Genomic DNA, 23,470 nt, shown 5'->3' on the forward strand with positions numbered 1-23,470 from the left:
GAAAATTTTAGCTTACCTGAAAATAATCACAGAGCTGAACTCCTTAACCAGATATATGTTCAAGATGTTACACAGGCTAATTGTGACTGCAGGATCTTTTAATCATTCAGTTTAGTTTCTTACCTTTTGTTTTTTGAAGAATTTAGAAATCCTTCTCTTTACCTATATGTCAAAGCTCTCTCTTAATCATATATTAAGACTTAATACAGAATTTATCATAATTGTTTCCATTTAATTTACCTGATAAAACTTGACAGAAATACCTAAATGAGAAAGGTCATGTGATGTTTCATAGGGTCTAGTATAAATATTTGTGCTCACATTGGAAGTAGATGTTTTTTAAGAAATGTTTTGGGTTTCTTTTTTTGTATTAGGAAAAGAATGAAAGATATCTTCTACTCTTCCCAAATGTTTTGCTAATGTTGTCTGCCAGTCCTAGGATGAGTGGCTTTATCTATCAGGTAAAACACAATCTAAATTTATATTTTATTGTGGATCTGAGGATAATTTCAGGCTGGCTTTGAATTTTGTGTTAAATATTACATGTATCTGTGTATGTGCTGTGTGTGTAGTGCTGTATGTTCCGATACGGATGTACAGCTCCTGTTTATGTTTCGTTGTGACTATGCAAGCATATTGTATGTTAATTTTAAAAAAGGAAAGAAGTGTAAATGTAGAGCAACCTCATAAGGACACAGACGACTGTGGCACAGGTCAGTCTCTGTCATTGCCTTCTGTCATTTCATGCAAAATACCTTGCTACTCCTTGCTGTAGTTTTGTTTTGTGAAATGGGTTCAGCTAGGGCTTGTGGGTTAGTGGGGTGGTGTAGACTAAGGTCTTGTGTCAGTGGCACAGCACTGCCCAAATGCATCAGCAGATAGAAAGTGATGTAAGTATGTAAGTAGCAGTGTGTGGTCGTTGAACCTTTTTAATTTTTGTTTTCCTGCTTTTCTTGGAGCAAATGTGACAGCGGATTTGAGAAGGAGGTGCAGGAGTGAGCAGGGCCTTTTCTGTTACGACAGTGGTTGATAGTGGTGGTATGTGAAGGAGCTGGTATTTTTGCTGTCTAGTAGGTGCACTTGGCAGGTTTCGTTCTTTCTTTTCTGTGAAGTTGTAGAGGCTCATATCCTTCCCATCAACTTTCTGAGGACTGGCCAGTTACCACATAACCACTGCAGCAGAAGCCACCACTTTGTGTTCCCTGGGTTGCGTTTCACTGTAGCATGTGTTGTTTTGTGTTGTCCCAGCAAGGGCGTTAGAGAACCCTAGGCAGACACTGTGCCTTCACAGAGGCTTTGTCGACCACCCAGAGAGGACTTGTCATCATACGCTTACTCTAAAACGGGTGCTTTAGAATTGATGAATCACATATATAGGAAAAGACTCAGGAAAATAAGGCTGTAGATTGTAAGGCCACTGCTGAAGAGAGGTGATCTGTGGCTAAGGTGGTGCCCACTAGAGTTTTCCAATAAACTTGCAGCTACTTCTTTGTTAATGACCTTGATAAACCTAAATCTCTGTCCTTTCTGGTCAGCACTATCTGGCTTCCTATTTTATATCCCCAGAGTCTCATTCCAGTGGCTGGAGACAGGAGCCTTCTCCAGCCTAAGGGAGAAGAGGTTGCCACTTGTGGCAGGCTTGAGTCTCTGCCTGTGAGGCTGGTGCTCACACTGGCTTTACCCTTGATGTGCTGACAGACTGCTGGGGCTCATCTCAACGACAGGATTCTATTTTTCCGTTCTTAGTACAGTGGTGACCCATGGTCTCTGTATCATCAGTATCCGTTTCTACCATTAGAGCACTGGCTTTAGGGGATGCTAAAAAGTGTTCGATCCAGCCACAGCCACAGTGTTCTGTACACCGATGTTCTGATGGGCTAGGTTAAACACAGTTGTGCAGTTTCATTTTCTGTAGCACTCACAGCTGTTAAAGTACTTATATGCATTATGAATCTTGGAAAGGAGTTCACAGTGTGTAGCATTTTTAAAATACGCTTGGCCACAGAAGTGTCCAGCAGTCTCCTCTTCCACCTGCCGTGCTTTAGGATGAGATTTCTCCACCTGGGCACTGCTGGACGTTTTGGACTGGATCATTCATGGCCCGGGGCTGAGGACTCAGACTGTCCTGGGTACTGTAGGGTATCACCAGCCTCTCTGGCCCTTACTTGCTGGATGTCTGAGCCCCTGTCAGGTTGTGGCACTGCCACCCATTCTCTGTGGGGGCACGTTCCCCACACCCGTTGAGCAGCACTCCCACTGGAGGTGCTTATGCAGAATCCTGCTCCGCAGCTGATGGAGTGCTCCCCAGGCAGGACGACCCAGACACCACTGCCTCTTCCTGAGGACTTGGTAGGCCACCGGGTACCGTGGTTTCTGTCAGCTGCGCCAGGCTGTTTTGTGTTCACTTCTGATTTGTTTGTAATGATCACTTTGTACCCTGTTTCTGGTATCTTTTCCATTGACATTTCCTGTTGCAGTTACCGATTTCTTCCATTTTCAGGGAGCATTGGTTTGCCAACCATTTTCTGCATTGTGTGCAGCATTTAGCACAACTACTGATTTTCTGTTTGCTGGATTACAAAGTAGAGTGTTAGACAATTCTTGTTCTTGCCTCAATTTCCCACCCTCATTTTGACTTTAAACTTGGAGCTTCCCCTGTATTTCTTTATGAGGCAAATACATGCTTCTTTTCTGCAAAAACATCATTTAAAACAACTGTTACATACGGTAGTTTTTTAAAAATCATAATGTGTGATTTTTTTGTCTTGGTGTCTATTTAGTAGCAGCTCATCAGACGCAGTGTGTGTTTGGGCTTGTCAGTCTGTCCCTTGTCACCGGTTGAGTTGCTTGCTTACAGTACAGTATTATGATTTATTATTTGAGATAAAGATTTTTGTATTATACATGCATCTGCTACAAACGAGCTTTTTTTGGTTCACAAACACAGTTCCTCCACCAATTCTAAAATCATTTAATATTTACTTTAATAATGGTACCTTTTTCTAGAAAAGCACTAATTGTTTTTTTTTGTGGGGGGGTCTTTTTTAGGGAAAGCTTCCAACGACAGGAATGACAATCACAAAGCTTGAGGACAGTGAAAACCATAGAAATGCATTTGAAATATCAGGTGATAGGCACAAGCTGTGTGAGTGCCGTGTCTCGGGGAGGAGAGGCAGCTTGTCCCCGCGTGCAGATTCTTGCTTGCATATTTCAGAAGGTGGTGTTGAAGCGTTGAGTGGAATTCTGGGGGCTGTGTGTGCATGCACGTGCTTTTTACCTGTGTTTCCACTCGGCCTATCTTTTCCTTCTCTCCTCTAGGGAGCATGATCGAGCGGATATTAGTGTCATGCAACAACCAGCAGGACCTGCAGGAGTGGGTGGACCACCTACAGAAGCAAACGAAGGTCACATCTTTGGGAAACCCCACCGTAAAGCCTCATTCGGTGCCGTCTCATACCGTAAGGACTTGGCGCTTGTCCTTCCAGACTCCAGGCGTGGCATCCCGTGGCTGAGCTGTCAGCAAGTGATCACGTGCTTTAAAACCAGATCAATATTGGGATAAAAATGCGAAACACTTGCTTCATGTTTCTCTGAAAACATTTGGCCTCTTTGTGCAGTAGTGAACTGTTTTCCAGTGAGTGTTCTCGAGAAACAGCCCTGAATTGTGCCTCCTCACGCACAGTTCAGAGGTGCTTGGGGGAAGCTGCTTTTGCTCAGCGTGGCCCTAGAAGACTAATTTAGGGGAGTTTTACACTAAACTATAGATGATTTTTCTGAGGATTTTAACTGTTTATTATGCTTTATTTAAGAAAACAAAAATAAATGATTATGATGATGAAAAGGGCCAGATTCACGTTGAAGGCATTAAAATAGAATTTATGACACACTGTTGATTTTAAGGAATTGAGGTGTCTTTACTTAGAAAAGCTCAGCAACTCTTTGAATTTTTAGAGAATTACAACTTTTCAAAATAGATGAACACTGAATTCAGTTGCAGTGTTTAAACCTCTCCTGGTGTTTTTTGCTCAAGAAGTTGGTATCGGGTTGTTGTAACAGTCGTCATCTTTATCAAGTAATACCGAAAAACTGGGCAGAGCTTTTAAAGAATGAGTGACGATGACACGGCATTTTCAGCTTGCAGGTTCCCCCACATCCTTACTAGGTTATTAGGATCAGTTCTGTCGTGTGCTCGGTTTTCATGTTTTCTTCTTCATGGGAAGGTTGTAGATCAAGAAGGATTGCTGTATTCTGATATTCTCATCAGTTTCAGAGTCCATCTGATTTCTCTCAGCAGCATGGAGATAACTACTCATTGGCTTTTAGCGAGCATTTCATCTTTAATGGCTCTGCCGTTTTAAAATTCTCCATTCGTTCATGGAGATCAGTTTATCCCAGCGACGTGTGTACACGTGTGTTTATAAAGAACAGTGGATGAGCTGCTTCACTCAGATTTTCAACAGCAGCCTGAAACTCTACTTCATACAATTTTGTATCAAGTCAGCTTTTCTCTGTGGCCAGACCCTCCGTCTTAGTGTCTCTTTCACTGGTGGCGGGGAAGGCACCGTGCCTCCTGTTTAAAGTGTTCTGCGTTCTCCTACAGAGTTTCTTTTGTGGGATGATGTATTCTCCTGTGATCCAACTCTGTCCAACTGAAGTCATATTCTAATTTTAGCATAAAGCATACTTCCTTTGACTTTCTCAAGAAAGGAGAAACAAAACCAGATGCTACTTAACTCTGATGCTGTTGCTAGGAGGGATGTCTTACATCATTTTCTCCATCTATACATTATTTCCTATGAAAAGATGACGTTACGGTGGCTTCGTAGCATGCCCTGTATCTCACACGATTCCCTCCCCCGTGCAGGGACTAGAATGTGATCGTTGCAGAATGTTGATGGTGTCTGTTGTTGAAATTGTGGCATCAGCTGCTGTGGGGCCTTCCCTCTCAGCCTGTTTTGAAGGTCGTGCACTTCAGAATGCCGACCCCACTCAGGTTTCCAGTTCACAGCGCCACACAGCTTGTTCTCCCATTAAACGCACCTTACTATTGTCGGCTAATTTGAAGTCATTATTGGCTGATTTTGAGAATTACTTACTTAACTTTTCTCATTTAACTGTCATTGTGATGGGATATTTCAGGTTTCTCAGGAATATAAAATTCATTAATGACATACCTCCTCTAAGAAGTTAATTTTTAATTAACTTTGTTTTGATTAAAGTTGAGTTTTCTAAGAAAATAACTGATTTTATACCAGGGTTTGGCAGTGTTCTATAAAGAGCCAGATGGTAAACATTCTCTGCTTTACAGGTTCAGGCCTCTTGCAGCTGTACTCTGCCCTTGTAACACAGCAGCAGCTTTAGACAGGCACGAGCCTGCTTGTGTGCCAGGAAAACTTTTTTAAAAAACAAAACTAGGCGATTGGGCCTTAGTTTCGCCCAGTACTTTATCACCAGGTGAAGAATAATACGTGACTGGGGGGAATCACCTTCCTTCTTGCAGCCACATGCCCTGTGTGCTTTTGTGAAATTCTTGTCTTTTTACTAGATAAAGTACCTTTTTTCTGTTAATGTTACTCCGTAGCTAATAAATGTGGCTAGTGGATGTCTGAGTGCTGGGGCCCCAGCTAGAGCTGCCCCTACCGTGTGGGGCAGACGCCGTGGGAGAGTCCCACGCTCAGCCCAGGTGGCGCGAGCTGGTGCTTGGCCCCAAAAACTGACTACTGAGAGCCAGAGATTCGAATGAAATGATAAATCCTGGGGTTTATTTCACATGGAGTGTTTAAAGAGCGGAAGGAAGTGCGTGATAGTGCCCTTTCACGGTGAGCATGCAAGTCTCACGTTCTCTGTCCTTCCCGCTCTGTGCCCTCGGCAGCTCCCCTCCCACCCGGTCACTCCGTCCAGCAAGCACGCAGACAGCAAGCCCGCGCCGCTGACGCCCGCCTACCACACGCTCCCCCACCCCTCCCACCACGGCACCCCGCACACCACCATCAACTGGGGACCCCTGGAGCCTCCGAAAACACCCAAGCCCTGGAGCCTGAGCTGCCTACGGCCCGCGCCTCCCCTCCGGCCGTCAGCTGCTCTCTGCTACAAGGAGGTGAGGTCCCTTGACCATTCAAACAGCCAGATGATGGTGAGCATGCCTTGGGCCCTGAGTGTGCCATGCTGGTCCCTCTGTACGCAGCAAAATGCACCCTAACTCCTAGAGAACTGAGAAGGGGTCTGCCTTGGTTCTTTGGTTATCTGCTCTGCTGCTGAGAGGCCTGTGGTAACCCTGTGTGGGAAGGGGATGTGCAGGGCCCCTCCTGTCTGTGCCATGCACAGGGGGCCTTTACTGTGCTTGCCGGAGGAATGTGCCACCGGGGGCCAGGAGCTGGAAAGGCGCTGAGCCCAGGTGACTCCCTCCCCGTGCGTGAGGCCGTCACTTGGCGTCTGCATGCTGTCTGCTGCGTCGAACAACCCCTCCTCTAGATTGGGGATCCTATCCAGGAGCCCTGCGTTTTGTCATCCAGAAGCCATTTGAGATGAGAGAACATTTACCAATACACATGAAAAAACACTTAGGCAGTTTCCCCCTTTGATGCATAAGAAATCATGATACAGTCTTTGCTTATCCCTGTTCTGATCCAGCATTTTTGTATTTGCTAGGTGCAAATAAAGTACGATTCTAATGAATAAATATAAGTATTAACACTTTCTTACACTTTCACCTAAGCCAGCTTGGATGAGGAAAGGAAGCATCTTGAGAAATGTGTTCTGAGAAATATTTTCACCTGAGGAAGCCGATAATTGAGATGAGCGTTGTTTTCGTAAGCAGTTGAGCATGCATGGTGGTGAGGTACGAGGAGCGGCGGTGAGAGTATAGGTAGCCTGCGTGCAGATATGAGGAGCAGTGCCTGCTGGTGGGGTGTGAGTGAGCGTGAGGATGGTGATGCACTCTTGCCTGGCATCGCACCTCTGTGTTTGGTCAAGGCCACATTTGCCAAGGGAACTGGAGCGGACTTTTTCTATGTTCTTGCCAGCAGCCCTGAGGGTTTTAGGGCCCATAGGAAAGTACTGTGTAAGAAATTAGGATCTATGCTTTTCATTTTTTGGTCTTACTGAGTCTTTGTTTTTATGATATCTTTCAGGTAATCATGTGTGCAAGTCAGAATTCTCATTTTCTATCATGGGAAGTTACTTGAAGAATGTTGGTGTTCCTTATTGTATACTTTCACAGTCTAAAGAAAAAGTGAGCTACTGCAAGAACTGGTGGAGATTGAATTACTAGGGAAGAAAACTGGGATAAAACTGTTGGGAAAAGAAGTGGAAAGGGCAAGGGAAGAGGCATTGAAATGAAGATAATTTGATTTTGATAATCTGGCTGCAGTTGCTTTGCCCACTCCACACTGGGAGAGAAGGGCTCACACTGAGTAGCTGCTGTCCAGTGTTGCTGAGCGCCACGCAGCATTAGCGTGGAGAGTGGTCCTACAGAGTATGAGAAGAGGGCGTGGAGGCTCGTGGAGGCCGCTCTGCAGCCTGCTCTGCCTGGCTCTGGGTGTCGGGTATGCTGTGTGCTTCATGACCCTCTGTGCCCGCAGGTGCCCTCGGAGCACATGGTGGGTGGGCATTGGCTCTTCAGGGCTCTCCATCTCAGTTTGCTTTGAATTGGGGAAGCCAGGGAGCACATGTGTATAAATGTGTCTTCTGGAACAGATTGCTGCTGCATTTCTAAGAGCTTTACAATTTTTATAGAAAGATTTTTATTTAACTTTTTAAATGTTACTTTAGATTGAGAGTTTGTTACATGGCTGTATTGGGTGATGCCGGGGTTTGGGCTTCTAGGGTACCTATTACCCAAATAGGAAACATTGTACCCAATGGGTAGTTTTTCAAAACTTGCCCCCATCACCCTCCCCCTTTTGGAGTCCCCAGGGTCTGCCATTTCCATGGTCATGCCCATGTGTACCCGTTGTTTAGCTCCCAAGAAAAGACTTGTAAATATAACTTTAAAAACCATGCTTCGTTTCCTCTGTTTCCAGCCGGGTTCATTCCATAGCGCATCTCATCTTCTGAGTCTGGGTTTCACCTGTTAACATTCGTGATGGTTTATGTCACTGGCGTGATGCAGAAACCAGCCTTTTTTTGATATCGGTATTTAACACGTGCTTGATAGTTGACACCTTACCTGCTCTGTTGGACTTGCTTTGCTCACTTTGTATTTTGCTGTCGTCTTCTGTGCTTGTTTGAGAAGCTGTTTGAAGAGGTAAGGGGTGGGCGGTTCCGTTGTGAACACGCTCTGAGCTAGTGTGCGTGTGGCCCCCGCAGAACAGCCCTGGCTGAGCTTGGCTTGCTCCTGGCACTCAGAGTCGGGTAGCTGAGCAGTCGCTCCCTTTTCTTCTCCCTGAGACTTCAAATAGTTTCTTAAAGTGATTATTTTTTACTTATCTGTCATTTAATGATAACCTTAGTTTCCTCCCATCTTTCCAGTTAGCTGTACCGGGGGGTGGGTCTGCCCCAGGGAGCAGCTGCTCCCTTCTCCCCTCCTCCCTCAGGAGTGTGCAGGATGTCTGTGCACACCAGCGCCAGCCTGCCTCCTGGTGACACCTCTCATCACAGAACTAACAGGACCCAGATGGCACGAGGGGTTTTATCAGAGTGAAGAAAAAATATTAGCCAATGACTAATACTGAGAATGCCCTATTGATTTTTAAATTAACGTTCAGAAGCTGGTAAAGAAAAATCAAAATAGGAAAAAGCAAGAAGCTCTTATCAGTGGCTATAATGATTTGGGGTTTTATACCTTTACAGCAGCCTTTCTGATACGCCAGTGAAAATGATTGGCTTTAGAGTATGTTAGCATTTTCTTTTCTCTTTCCCTAGGATCTTAGTAAGAGTCCCAAGACCATGAAAAAGCTGCTGCCCAAGCGCAAACCTGAACGGAAGCCTTCCGACGAGGAGTTTGCGTCCCGGAAAAGTGAGTAGCTGCGGGCCGTGTGGAGGAGGATGTGGCCTCCTGGTCACGTAGGCCATGGCATTCATGGGATGGAGGGAGGCTTGGTGGCTTTCTGAAGACTCCAAACAAAAGTAGGGTCTGCCCCTTGAGGCAGTGGTAGGAATAAGTGATAGTAAACATAACGTTTACCCAAGCAAGCAGGAGAAGTGCCCTTGTGTCAGTGATGAAGTCTCCGTGCCAGTTCCAGCACCACTGCCTCATAGCCCTTCCTCATCCAGGAGCTGGGGCCAGACCTGGAGGGCTCTCCTGCTTTTCTGGTTCTCCCTTATTGCCTGTAAGATATTCCACCCAAAGATATTCCACCCATACTTCCTGAAGTGCCATCGTCTCCCAAAGTGCTCTCTCCATCTGTTAGAAGCATGACCTGCTGTGTTCTCATGTGGGTTGCACCTACCCGTGCTGTTCTCTTGCTGTTCTCTCTGCTGTTGGACCCGTCCTGTCTGCTTCTCAGGCCTAGGGGTCCAACTCAGCTCTGCGTTCCTACGTGGCGTCTCAGCAAGTACCTGGCACCTGTTAGGTGCTCGGTAGATAGCTTTTGAATAAGTGGAGCTCTTGACAGAAGTAAGTGATTTTCCTGGGGGTGACTGCTGGGAAAGGGTACATGTGAACAGATTGCTGTGGACTGATGGGTACAACCCAGGGAGAGTGAGCCAGCTCTGGGGAAGTTGCAGGATCTGTCCTGCAGGGCTCTGCCCTGCCCCACCGCTGTGTCTGAGCTCAGCCTGTGTTGGTCCTGTGCCTTTACTGCTCACTTCCTCCAGCCTCAGGGGGAGGCCCAGCAGCCATCCCACACACTCTCTGTGCCGCACCACTGCTGGCCTCCCCTCACCCCTACCTTATCAATCAGCCCAGTGAGGTGAGCGTGCTGGAGTGTTCATTATATTCTTGTCCTTGTCACCTGATGTCCATGGCAATATAAGTCACCATCCTGACTGTCTTCCTCCCCAGGTGGTCCAGGCCTCTGACCACCAGGGCCCCTGATGAGATGGTGAGGCCCTGGGGTCTAGCTGTTGAAGCGGAGCTGGTGCTGGACGCCTGCTCTGTTGCTTACTGGCTGTTCTGGGGCTTCTCTTTGAGCAGACTGTTCTGTGGGCCACTTCCTTCAGCAGATCCAGGGGCAGCACTGAGCTGGGCGTGGGGCCGGCTGCAGCTGAGACCATCGTTCTTGGGCGCGTGCTTCATCAGCACCGTCATGGGCTGGGCGTGAAGGATGCGGTGTGACCGAAAGAGATCCCTGTTCTCATAGAGCCTGTTTTAGTAGAAGGATACAGACAAACAAAACAAGTGAACAATGTGTGGGCCGTGGAGTGCTGCAGAGACCCAGTAGGGAGGAAAGGTGGGAGATTCGGTGCCAGGGTGCCATTTGAGCAGCTTCCTGGGGCCGAGGAAGCAGGCCATGCAGGTGTCTGGGGAGGAGCTCTCCAGGCCTGGTCGCAGAGACCCTGGGCGGGAACCCCAGGCTGTGTGCAAGGGACAGGGGGCCAGACCTCCCCTGCAGAGCGGTAGGTAACACAGCGCCCTGAGCAGCAGGCAGTCCGAGTCCGGTTCCGTAGAGATGATGATGGGGCCTGGGCTTTCACAGGACCATGGGCAGCCGTGTGGGGAGCAGACAGGCACAGATGCCCACATCGACACTGAGAGTTGTCGGCCTTCTGTTTTTGTCTGGCTGGCATGTGGAAACACGAAAATGTTTTAATTTTCATTTCTTGTTTCAGTGAGATTAGACATCTTTTCTTAGAACTCTTTTTGTTTTGTGACTTGCATATTCCTATCTCCTGCCCTTTTTCCAATTTGAGAGTGAGGATACTAATTTTCTTACAGGTTGGTAGGATAATCATTATAAAGTTAGGATATTCGCCTTTTTTCCAGATGTGTTGCAAATATTTTTAAAAAACTGAAAACCTTTTCGAGTATAACTTTCGTAAATTTTGTGGAAAACAGTTACCTGACAAGAAAATGGCAGATTATCTTACTTGTCACTTTGGTTGAGTTGATGCCTGCATTCATCTTGCCAGTTGCACTAGAGGCCTTTCAGTTCGGTTGTGAACTGTTGTGCGTCTCTTGACAGGCACAGCTGCTTTGGAAGAAGATGCTCAGATTCTGAAAGTCATCGAAGCGTACTGTACCAGCGCCAAAACAAGGCAAACACTCAATTCAAGTAAGTTTAACAACAATGGCCTGGAAATTGTGATGGTTTATTCTGTGTAGTTTCAAATTACAGTCTGAAGGAACCTGTTTTGGTAGGCCTCTTGCACAGCCCATCCGCCTGACCTCCCAGGAGCGATGTTTCAGTCAGGGGTGGCAGGCAGGACAGCAGCTGAGCTTCAGGTCCCTCAATTCACAGAGCTGGGTCTGAGCTGTGGGCACAATTACTATGTGGTTTTCTAGATAAAATTGTACTAGGAAATATTTAAATATAACCTATTGCCAGAATTCATAATGCTTTTGCTAAGAGAAGATGTGTTTAAAAGACAGTAGAAGATTAGTTGAGTTATTTCAGCTATTTAAGCTATTGGTGTGGTACTGGAATTTTTCATTTTTATTATTTTTTAGTTTCTTAGAAATATCCAAAATATAAACTTTGAACAAGGTTTCTTTTAGTCTTCCTAAAAAATAATTGCTTTTAAAAATTTTTTGGAAATTTACAGCTAATTTATTCAGTAGATTTCAGAACCACAGGATTTACCTGTGTCTGGTGTATGGTGTCTTAAATGAAAAACTTTTTTTGTATTAAGGTGGCTTTTTTTTTTCTTTTTGGAGACGGAGTCTCACTGTCACCCAGGCTGGAGTGCAGTGGCGCAATCTCAGCTCACTGCAGCCTCTGCCTCCCTTGCTCTGTCACCCAGGCTGGAGTGCAGTAGCGCGATTTCAGCTCAGTGCAGCCTCCGCCTCCCAGGTTCAAGCAGTTCTCCTATCTCAGCCTCCCGAGTTCCTGGATTACAGGTGCGCACCACCACGCCCAGCTAATGTTTTTGTGTTTTTAGTAGAGATGGGGTTTCATCATTTTGGCCGGGCTAGTCTCGAACTCCTGACCTCGCCTCGGCCTCCCAGAGTGCTAGAATTACGGGCGTGAGACACAGTGCTCAGCCCTAAGGTGCCTTTTTTTAATTTACATTTTTCCTGTGGTGTTGCAAGTGAAGCGCAGCAGGGTGGTGGCTGAGGCAGCGTGCCTGTCATTTACCCTGCTGGCATCCGCGTGCCCAGAACAACTGATGTGAGCACATGGTGCAGGGCCTCGGACCCCACAGGGTGGCGGCTGAGGCAGCGTGCCTATCATTTACCCTGCTGGCATCTGCGTGCCCAGAACAGCTGATGTGAGCACATGGTGCAGGACCTCAGGCCTTTTGAGAACTGGATGATTCTGTATTTTCTCAGCACAGAAAGTGATTTCTCCTCCATTTTAGGACTTGGTGCCCTTTCCAGCTCGACTGTCACTTATCTCACTTGTTCGTTTTGTTAGTCGCCTGCAGCATGGTGGTTCCAGTTAGTGTCATGTATTGTTTAACGCTGAGAAAAGGAAAAAGAGGGAAGAGGACTTCTCAGCTGCTTTAGCTTTTATCAAAGACTGCTACAGCTGTGAAGATAGGATGAGCAGGGTAAATCCTTTGTGGAATCTCGATTATCCAGAAGCTTCTTTTTTTCACCATTTTCAGTATTTTACTGGTATCGCACCATGTCCCATCTATGACATTAAGACTTTTTGCCAAGGGTCAGCACTGTTGTTTTTTTTTTTGTCCATACTTTAGTGAAAAATACCCATTCATAGTGACTGCTTCTCAGAATAGGAGAGAAACAGAGAAACAGAAAGGCCTGGGTAACCTGTCAAAAGGTGGAATAAATACATGTACAATCACACAATAATGTCTGAGTATAGATTGTTGTGATGAAAGGTACTACATTTTTATAATTCAATACTGATCATGTTTTAAGTCATAGGCTATAAAATGTGGCCATAAATTTTTGGATTTTGAATTTGAGATTTTTGTTGTCATCTCAATTTCAGTTACTTGAAATAAAATTTTAACCCAGTAGTCTCAGATGAACAGAGCAGGTTCAGTTGGCCGCCCATCTGTGTCTGTGAGTTCTGCATTTGTGAATTCAACCAACTGCAGATCAAAACTACTCAGAAAAAAAAAACAGTAAAAAGTAACAATATAACAGTAAAAAAAAATACAAATAAAAAATAATTATAACAGCTATTTCTATGCTATTTACATTGTATTAGGTGCTATAAATAATTTAGAAATGACTCAGAGTGTAGAGCTCTTCCCCAAAGTATACGGGAGGTTGTGTGTAGGTGAAATGGAAACACCAAGCCATCTTATATCAGGGACTGGAGGCTCTGAGGACTTTGGTATCCGAGGGGAGCCCTGGAGCCAATCCCCTGTGGATGAGGGCTGACATAGTGCCCACCTCGTTTTTTCATGACCAGGGTCCTGTGATATGCTGTGGCTTCACGGCCCCTGACTGCCTAAGGGGAGTGGCCCACAGTTCCTTTTCTTTTCTTGTCACATTGCCTGTATTCTGTATTTCCATTTCTGCTGTGCAAGAAAAGCACTGAATGATACATTGAGTTTTGTTTTTAATTCATATTATGGGCAGACCACTCTGGGGCTTCAGGGAGCTGATAGTCATATACACCCTTAAACCGAACACTCAAAACTAGGGAGTAATGGGAGAAATTGCTCGTTTGTGCAGGGAAGTTGGTAGACTTAAGATGCTTGGAAATGGGATCATAATGAAAGCAGCTCTTTTTACATTAAATGCTTAGTAAAACGGGTTTTAGAAGGATAATATATTTTACCTAAAATGCAGCTCTGTTCAATACACACATCTGGATGCCAAGAAGATTTTGTAAACCAAACTTCCTTGAAACTGATTTCTAACTCCAGGAAGTAATGGCCCTCACAGCCGGTTATGACATAGTTCTTGCAGTCTGGGAACAGAGGTCAGTTTGATAGAAGCAGGAGCAGGGAGGGGCCGGGCTACTGTGGTTTGCCTTCACTCAGCAAGGGGCACCCCTGCCTTTGCATGGAGGGGGAGACCCTGGCAGCCCGGCCTGCCTCTCAGCCCAGGTGCCTGGCCGTGCTCATAGTTGCCGGCCACTCATGATTATTTCTCTCCTTCCACATTGTGCCACTTCCTCTGTCATTTTCCTTTTAACACTGGGGTATTGCCAGTTCACGTCTCTCTTCCTGACAGCAGAGGGTCTGCATTGGGGTGGCCGGCATTGCCAGCAGACCCAGCTTCCCACTGCACCCTGCCTGCGGGCTAAGTTCTGGCGTGCCCTGGGAGCAGAGGGTGGGTTCTGGGGCTGTGGGCCCTGACCAGTCCTTTTCTGCCCTCTGAGTTCTCACAGTGATTGTTGATTGATCAGGTAAGTCCAGACCTACTCTCAGATTTATGGTCTTGGCAAAGTGACAACTGAAGAAACCCGTCAGAAATCCTTTGAAATTATTTTGCGTTTGATGCATCTGTTTATTGATAGGAAACAATATTTAATTAGCCATATAAATGGTACCTTTCCCAAATGATGTCCTAAATGAGACTATTTGTTAATTGAATGTGGAATAGAATTGGTTAATTACCTCATGTCTATAGAATCATCTTTTGGACATGGGTGTAATTTGTAAAAGATTTCTTAAATGGGGGCTTTAGAGCAATATCCAAAAGAGCAGTTTGGAAACATTGTATATTAATTAGGCTTAATTAGATAATAATCGATCTAGTTGTATTCTAAGAGTTTTGCTAAGTTTGTTATTAAAACCCAGCCATATGTAAGGAGAAACATGCATTGTTGCCAATTTTTAACAATATTTTCTCTTTTCCTTCTCTTCCCATCACCTTTTGCTTTTGTTCCATGTTTTGGTTGTGGCTCTTCCTGTCGTTCTCCTCCTCACCCCCTGCCTGTCGCGCCTGTCCCTCCGCCCGCCCGTCTTAGCATGGCAAGGCACTGACCTGATGCATAATCACGTCTTGGCTGATGATGACCAACCAAGCCTAGACTCCTTGGGTCGTCGCAGTAGCCTTTCTCGTTTGGAGCCTTCAGACCTCTCGGAAGACTCTGACTATGACAGTATATGGACAGCCCATAGTTACAGAATGGGTTCTACATCTCGTAAGAGCTGTTGCTCATATATCTCTCACCAGAACTAATGCACTTCTGAGCTTTTCTTAACAAATGCTTGTTGTATCGCAGCCTGCTTTTCTTAGATGTTTTCTTGCTGTTCCTTGTCTCTTTTATGTGATATTTTAACAACTTTTGAGAGTGTTCCTGATATTTCCCGTTGTACTTTGTGGAGGCTTAACTGCCGATGCGAGTATACATTCGAATGACTATTGGAGGGAGGTGGTGTGTTCCCGTGAGCCTGCACCCGAGGGTGCTCTTCGTAAGGGGTAGTTGTTGTTTTATAGCTCCAAATGTTTTTTTATTCTCAGTGTAGCAACTGTTTGATTGATTTCTGGATACAGCTGTATGAACACTTTTCTATTTTATACTGAAATCACACAGGTTTGCGATCTAAGTGCCAGAACCATGGAGGAGACTCTGGCCTTATCTGTAAGGACCTAAATTTGTTAAGTACTGTGACCACTGATGAAGTAGTTGTGGAGAGATGAGAAGAATACATGCAGCAAAGGTGCTGTGAGCCCAGTTCCAACAGCTGTGTTCTGGTAATTGTGCCGAACAGCATGTGGGCTCTGGGCCTTGGCAGGTGCACAGACGGGCGGGCGTCACATGTGTTCAGAGCTTGTCTCCACCTCACGGCTCTGTGCTCTTCCGTGTGCTGCATTGTGGCCATGAAGTGGGAGCTCTCCTTTCCAAAGGCAGAGCTTACTGTCATGGCTCAGATGTTCACTCTCATCTTCACCCCAAACTTCCCTGAATTGCAGTGATTTCTGTTATATGGCACTTAGCAAGCCTACACCACTCTATAGTAAAAACTCTACACTAAAAGTTTAAAGCCCAAAATCTGAAGCATTCAGCCTCTGCAAGTGTAGACTACTAGACTGTATCTGGAGAGGCATTTGGAATACTTAAAAAGTCAAGTGCTGTGGCTTCAGTCCCCCCGGCTCCCCACCCCTGACATCCATATTTAACGTTGTCTGGAAGAGCCATGGACACATCATTGTTTTCAGCAAGCAGCTGCAGTGAAACTCCGTTTACAGCAACCCCATAGTGTAAAACTGCAATGCCTCGTTGTAATGGGATATCGAAGTTCACTGAAGAATTACTAGGTTGCCATGTAGCTCACTTACTTTAAAAAAAAAAAAAAAAAAAACTCCCCCATTTTCCTGGGATTTGTTGTAAGGAGTTTTCACTGGCCTCACTCAGACCAATTTCTGCTTCAAAAAGAACTGAATGTGACCTGTTGCATTCAGTTGTGGCATCAAATCCACATCTAGTCATTGCTTGAGGGGCCAAACTGTGTTCTCTCCCATGCACGCTCTATTTGGTGTTAAAATGGAACCTTACGGTTGTGTTTTAAGTATTCATTGAAACCAGCTTCAGAAAACAAGATGCCATAATAAATTGAGAATAACATTTTTTCCTTCTTCAGGGTGGCTGTAATTCCAGGTGGCCGTGATTTCTTTCCTCCCCCCCGCCCACTCCTTCACCAAACCCACGTATTCAGTGTTCTGATCTTGTTTGTGCAGAGTGAACTCTCTGATGCAGCATCAGTCTTGTCCTGGGAGCCGGGTCCTGCTGCTCAAGCCCAGAGCTGCCAGGGAGCTCCTGGCAGTAGCACGTTGTTTAGAAAGTTGGGTGGCTTCATTCAGCATGGAACGAGCTAATGGCACAGGAGTCATCAGGGCAGCTGTTAATTCCAAATATTTGTCTGTTCCCAAGTAGCTACTGAAGTGCTCATGCCATCGGAAGAGTTTGTATTTTCATACCAATTAGTAAAAATAAGAATGTTGAGGAGCAGTCTTCTAAAATCAGTCAAAGCTCAGTGTTAATCTCCGGCAGAGATGGGGTTTATGTATGTTCAGCCAAATAGTAAATGGAATTTTTGGAGAAATAAGATAAGTACAAAGTTTCTATACTTACTGTAAGTGGATTTAGAGCGATTTTGGTTTTGTATTACATATGGTAGTCCTCTGAGTCTGGGAGCACCTTTTTGTTTGCCTCGACTACTCATTAGTGCATTGGCTTAGCTGCCTTTGCCTTCTCGTAGGCATGGATTGCCTGTGTCATGGGCTGTGTAGACCACAACACTCAAACACAGTTGCTGCACTCGGATTTTCCTTTAATATCAAGTATCATTTGGTTATCTTACTGGGACATTTTCTTTGATACTCTCTACACTAAAGTTTTCACATTTACTATCATTCAATTTTGTACCAGTTAAAGGCATTTTGATGATGCTTTTTCTTGATGCTAGGATCACTGCAGAAGAATAACCTGACCTTTTCTTTGCATTTGTTTTGAATGTCTAACACCATTAGCTTTTGTGACCTGGTTAAGAAGTATTAGTGCCACAAGCCCGAAAAGACAGTTCTCATGTGGCAGTGGTGATGTGGCATCCAGAGGGCCAGTGTTTCTACTTTTGTGGGACTTCAGTCATGCTGATAATAGTATCTTCTGTTCATACAATTCTGTAATATTTATGTGTACAGTTAGTATTCTAATGAAAGAATGAAGAGTCTGAACTAGAAGGTAGGTTTAAGCCATCACCAGGCCTTTGCAAATGGCCTAAATGGTGTTCCCTTTGAAATAACACTTGCCACAAGTATATAATCTATATTAATTGTGTTTTGCATAAAATTGCCAAAACACAGTAATGTGTATATAGTGGTATAAGATCTTGAAAATAATCTCTATAATTGTGCTCTTTATCTGTGAATGGGAAAAGCCATTTTTAATAGGTGACTACCATTTGAAAAACTAAATTGGATGTATATCTGAATGTTGCATTGTATTGTACAGTATGCATATTATTGTTTGTGGTTGCATATGGCAATGAAGTGTTTGTTTTATAAAAAAAAAAAAAACCTGTTATGTACAGTTGAAATAAATTTTGCATTTGCTAGCCCGTGGCTTTTAATATTTGTTACATGGGGGAGGGGAATAGCATAGTTTGCAGTTTAATATGATTTGGCTCTTCCACCTGAACGGAACATCTTCCAAAGGCAGGCAGGTGATAGATAGAACCCTTCTGTCTGCCCTGATAGAAAAGCTTGCACTCTCTTAAGTTAGCTGTGTTCTGGACAAGACAAAGTCACACCTTGTACGTTTCTGATTTCATCTCTTTCCCGTTTCTTAAGCTTTCGGTCACTGGCCGGTTTGTCTTCAGAAAGAAGCATTATTTTTTGTTTGTGTGCATAAATGGGAAAAAGCACAACTTTAAAATTGTTTTATTTAGACTAAGGCCAGTTTTTAATTTTTGTTTTATAAAGTGCTTGTCCAGCTAAGAAGAGAGTAATGAAGCAAAATAAAGGGAAAGGAAACGAAGTACCTGGTGGCAGGTATAGTGTTAGGACAAGGTGCAGACAGTAAGTGCAGAAAACTCTGTCAGCACAAGATGGGAGTTTTCCTAAGAAAAGGAAATTAGACCCTTAGAGCCATAAATAACAAAATGGCCTAGATGACTTTTGGAGAGATCTTACTAAATCGTTTTTCTTTAAGTGTAGTTGTAGTTTGCTCCACTGTGGATGTTACTTGATTTTCAGTTGATTAGAGATGCAGATTTTAGAAAAGATAATTTAAGAAGAGGAATTATCCTGCCCATGTCCTAAATCACTGGTCAGATAGACAGGTGTTCTTTTCTGATGAACTTACCCTGTTTCTAGGCGTTTGGTACAGGCAGGCCTACACATGCATGCCTGCACACCATGCCGGTGTCTGGACTGGACAGTTGCACTGCATTACTCCTGAAGCAGTTAGTTGTGTGTCGTCAGATAAGGCCCCAGAATGGTGTCTAACAGCCAAGCATGGCAGTCGCGAGCCGGCACTCGGGGCCCCAGGGGTTGATCACCACTGTGTTGCTGCTGTGGCAAGTCGTCTCGTCTATGGAATGGAAATATTGGATTAGATCTGTGTTTCTTAAACAAAGCTCCATACTTGTCTACAGATGTGTGACTGTTTGGGGTGGGGGTGGGTCAGTGTTCTCAGACATCCCTAAAATGTTAAGTTTTGTGCTCATGTTAACACACACTTGGACCAGGCTTCTCTGGATCACACCTCTGAGTGAGTGTTGCTGTGGGGTCCCAGTGCCCTCTGGGGTCTCCAGTCATGTGGCGCACAGCAGCCCCTGAGAGTGGAATGCTTGCTGCAGAATTTTTCAGCCCGGGGCAGGCAGACACCGAGCATCTACAGGCACATTCTTGGGTCCTTGAGTTTTGAGAAGTGCTGGATTGGTATTAAGTATAAATTATTTCATTATATTCATGTTTTTCTTATTCCCACCTCCATATGGAAATAACCAACCAGCTGTTCTCTGTGTGTGGTTATGGAAACAGACAGATTATAAGCTGATCTAGCACTTCTCAAAATGTTAGCCACAAAACCACAAGATGTTAATAATGATGTTTAAAAGAAAAAAAGTTCACTCAAATGCATTTCAGAAATGCTGAATTAAAGTTAAGTGAGTATTTTTATGGCAGACTTCATCAAAGCCTATATTGTGCTAAGGGTGCACTGTCAATCTCCAAGAAGTGTAGCCCACTAGCCCACAGCATTTCCCGAAATGATGTGTTGTGGAACGCCTCTCATCTCCCAGAAACAAAAAAGTTTGGGAAACACAGATCTTGACTGTGCTAGAACCATCATGAATGTGTTCATCTATGTCTGAGCCTCTGTTACGGATTTTAAATAAAGTGAGAGAACATTATCTGATAATTCTGCTGTTAAATTGTTTTTCCAAACTAGGTAACTCAGGGAAAAAATGTGCTACGATGCCACTAAAAACACTTTAATAATTTCTGAGATAACTTGTTGTATCTGCTTTCTAAAACGTTGTTCTTTAAAGAAATAGTCAACTTATGTAAACCTGGCCAGAGAACATTTCTTTGTTGTTGTTTGAAAGGCAGTAAAAATTTTTCAATCATTTTAGAAAAATGTATATTGAAAACTAGGCAGATTATTAGAATTGCATGATTTCTAGGCATGTTAATAATCCTCATTTACAAGCTTCCTAGTTCGCCATCAGATCCATAAATGGCATTTTTCACATTAGTGCATTTCAGGAATCAAGCAGTACATCCTGTCTGTGATACGTTTTCCAGCTTACATTTGTGTATCACTAAATCCTTCTCACATGCTTTAAGTGTAGCTGTAGAAATAAGACCTGTGCCATGCATATACAGTAATTGTACCAGTTCTTACAGGCTTAGTTCCTCAAATTATGCTACATAATGGAAAGACTTTTACCTTTATGACCTTTATGGGTTCATCTGTTAAAAGATATTTACAAAATATAATATTTAAATCCTCAGAACAGCTCTAGAGAAGTAGATTTGTTGTGCTTTGTAAGTAATGAAATTGAGACTCAGTGCTTAAGTGATGTGCCCAGGTTAACTTAAAAGACTCACCACTAGGGGTGTCCCAGCTCTGGCTGCAGGCGGTGGACACGTGGCTCATGGCCTCACAACTCCTGTACGGAAGTGGACCCTGTGTCTGACCCATTTCTTTACAAAGTTGACATTGTTTGTGATCCTATTTTATGTCATTCGGAAATGTTAATGCTGGAAAGAGATGGTGTAAACAGGTTGTCTAGGAAGCTAGAAGAGGCAAAAATAATTGAAATCCAGAATTTAATCTGCCTGATCCGCAGTTACATGACTTTTTCCAGTGTGTCCCATTAGCAAATCCATTTGAAGAAATGTGTTGCAAACAATGTGAGATATACAAGTAATACTTTTGTGAATCTGACTCTGAAACAGTCATCAGCTGTCTGGGCTCAAAGCGGGACAGCTGGATAATTGGTGGGAAAATTAGTTGACTGAAATGTGGGACCTTACCAGTGGGCTTCTCTTTGCGGGGAAGAGTAAGTGGAGCCATTTAATTTCTTCACATGTGGTATAAATATCGGAATCTTTATGAGTATTCTGGATTTTCTTTCATTATTTTCTCATTTTCTATGAAATTCTTTTTCTATATCTTTTGGGCAAATAGCACATGAATTAACGTTTTCTGGTAGGAACAAGGGTACCCTTTGCGTTTGTGTGAGAAACACTGGCAGCTTCTCCCCCTGGCTAGCACTGCACGCTCTGCTGTAATATCCCTCACACATCAGTTTCCTTCCTAAGCAGTATCTTCCCGTGTGGCCCACATGTCTCAGCAGCATTACCCGTTAGCCAGGAAGGGCCCACCACCCTCAGGGGCCTCTCCTGTGGCCTCTTGGAGCACAAGCACAGGCACCTGGAGTGGCAGGAGTCCTCGCAGCCCAAAGGGCCGTCTCCGCCCTTGTCTCCTGGACCTGTGGAGATTCCTAGGGCTGATACTACCAGCCTAATGTTTTTAAAAACGTCTTTCTGAAATCATACCTTGCAGTCCTGTCTGAATCTTCTGTCTGAAAAGTTATTCCCGAGACATCGGTCACTGTGTGTGCGGGTGGGTGGACTGTGACCCAGGGGATGCATGTGAAGAGCTGGGCCCCCGCTCCTTCCCTCCCTGACAGTGTCAGGTCTACTGCTGCCAGCTGGTAGCACAGTGGAGACATAACAGTATGAGGGGGAGGGATGGTCGCCTTTGAAGGGTCGCCCACTTTAACACAGACACAGGTGTGCCAGCCATGGCTTGTGACTGCATTTTAAGTGCTGCATTTGATCCTAAGATTCTGCAGTTATCCTCATTTCCCAGTATTGGTATGGCGAGTATCTCCTGAAGCTTGTGCCAGGTGACAGAGTGGCACTTAGTTGCTTTCCCAGGACTTAATCTTATGCCTGAGAGAATGAAGGAGCAGTGTCTTGATTTTATTCAGTCCCTCAATTTCCAGTTTCCCAGGGGTGCCATTCTGAGGGGTGGAGCAGGTTTTGCACATGCACGAAGGGCAGCACCTGGCCAGTGACCTCCAGTCCTGGTTCCTGTTGCATGCTGCTGTGAAGATAGCAGCAGTGCCCTCGCGTGTCAGGAACGTCTTAGGAGCCATCTTAAGCTTTGGCATCATCCTTAACCTTGTTCCGCTCAGAGGAGCCTAAGCATGCGGTAAAATGCAGGTGAAGCCATTATTTAAAATCCTGTCTTCATAAAACTTTCATATTATATTGAGCTTTCCTGTGACAGTGAGGCTGCGTAGCACTGACACGCTTTTAGGAACACGCAAAAGGTGCAAAAGACCCAGCAAGCGCAAGCACCGTGTCCATAGTTAGCATGTCTCAAACACACGTCCCTTTTTCACGGAGAGATGTTTATCACAGTACCGCTTACAGGCGTTTGTGTTCTGTGATAGAGTATAGCCTTCTGATTTGCATCTGGTGTAATTTTTCAAAAATATAAATGGTACACGTTATACTGTATGACCTTCAAGAAAATATTTTCTTTAAGGCAAGATTTTCTCCCTGCATCATTAAATACAATTTGATTCTCTTCCTCACCTTTTAAAATGAGTATTTTGATTTCCTAATTTCTAAAGTACGTATTTTGCAACATTTATTGAGGACCTGTCTCATATAAACTCTTGTGCAGGCGTTGGTTAAATGACACAAATGTTCCTCTGACATTGTGAGCAGTTTGCTTTCATTTAGAAAAATGTTTATTTTATATTTTAGGAAATATAAAGTTTTTATAAAGGACCAAATGTTATTTTTTCTAAACCATGTGCTATGATGCTGTAATATCTTGATTATTAAATGTTGCTGTAGAGTCAAATGTTTGTATTGCCAGATCTTGGATTTATAAACACTCACTGTGTATGTTCTGATAGGTCTCATATGTCTTTGCTGAAACTCTCGCAACAGTGGCTCAAAATGGGATGAATAGCCAGAGCAGTCCGGTCACAACCTTTGACCTCCTCCCTGTTGAAAATGCTAAGGTTTAAACAATCCGTAATTCAGATTTTAAAAAGGCTACAGTTTCCTTTCCTCTCTACGGCTTTGGTCACGAAGAGGCCTGGGCTCAGTAGACAGGGGTGAAGAAACCTGGTAAAACATGCCCTCCTTTAGCCTGGATGCACATTTTTAAATGCATAGTTGATAGAACTTAATATTTAAGTGATGTTGTATAGTCATTTTTCTTCATTCTGCCATGGTGTTCGCCCAAGGTTTATTGATTATTTTTTCATGATCCTAGGTTCACGCAAAGAATCTGCTCCACAAGTTTTGCTTCCAGAAGAAGAGAAAATTATAGTGGAAGAAACTAAAAGTAATGGTCAGACAGTGATAGAAGAAAAGTAAGATGTCTTCCAGTATTCTAAAGCAGGCATTCGACCCCTGCAGTGGGGCAGTGGGGTTCAGACAGCTCCCTGAGGGCGGGGCTGTGGCTTCAGAAGCTTCACTTTTTTTTTTTTTTCTTTCTTGAGACGGAGTGTCACTCTT

The 23,470-nt window shown here is 44.3% G+C and overlaps 1 protein-coding gene across 9 annotated transcripts in view; it reads left to right on the top strand.

The window, feature by feature from the left end:
• The window catches only part of ARHGEF7 (Rho guanine nucleotide exchange factor 7), a 180,511-nt gene that overhangs the window by 152,306 nt on the left and 4,735 nt on the right, over nt 1–23,470 (top strand). For 4 of the 9 annotated variants that reach the window (XM_030921995.1, XM_010384723.2, XM_010384719.2 and 1 more), the window contains 7 exons: nt 375–461; nt 3,049–3,127; nt 3,319–3,458; nt 5,873–6,097; nt 8,863–8,956; nt 11,064–11,153; nt 23,226–23,325. In XM_030921995.1, the coding sequence (XP_030777855.1) occupies nt 375–461; nt 3,049–3,127; nt 3,319–3,458; nt 5,873–6,097; nt 8,863–8,956; nt 11,064–11,153; nt 23,226–23,325 (815 nt within the window). Of the gene's footprint in view, nt 1–374; nt 462–3,048; nt 3,218–3,318; nt 3,459–5,872; nt 6,098–8,862; nt 8,957–11,063; nt 11,154–14,936; nt 16,522–23,225; nt 23,326–23,470 lie in introns of those variants that run through there. The other 5 variants (XM_030921994.1, XM_010384720.2, XM_010384718.1 and 2 more) reach the window with 3 other exon arrangements.

Source organism: Rhinopithecus roxellana, chromosome 18 (assembly GCF_007565055.1).
Source record: "Rhinopithecus roxellana isolate Shanxi Qingling chromosome 18, ASM756505v1, whole genome shotgun sequence".
Classification (NCBI taxonomy): Eukaryota; Metazoa; Chordata; class Mammalia; order Primates; family Cercopithecidae; genus Rhinopithecus; species Rhinopithecus roxellana.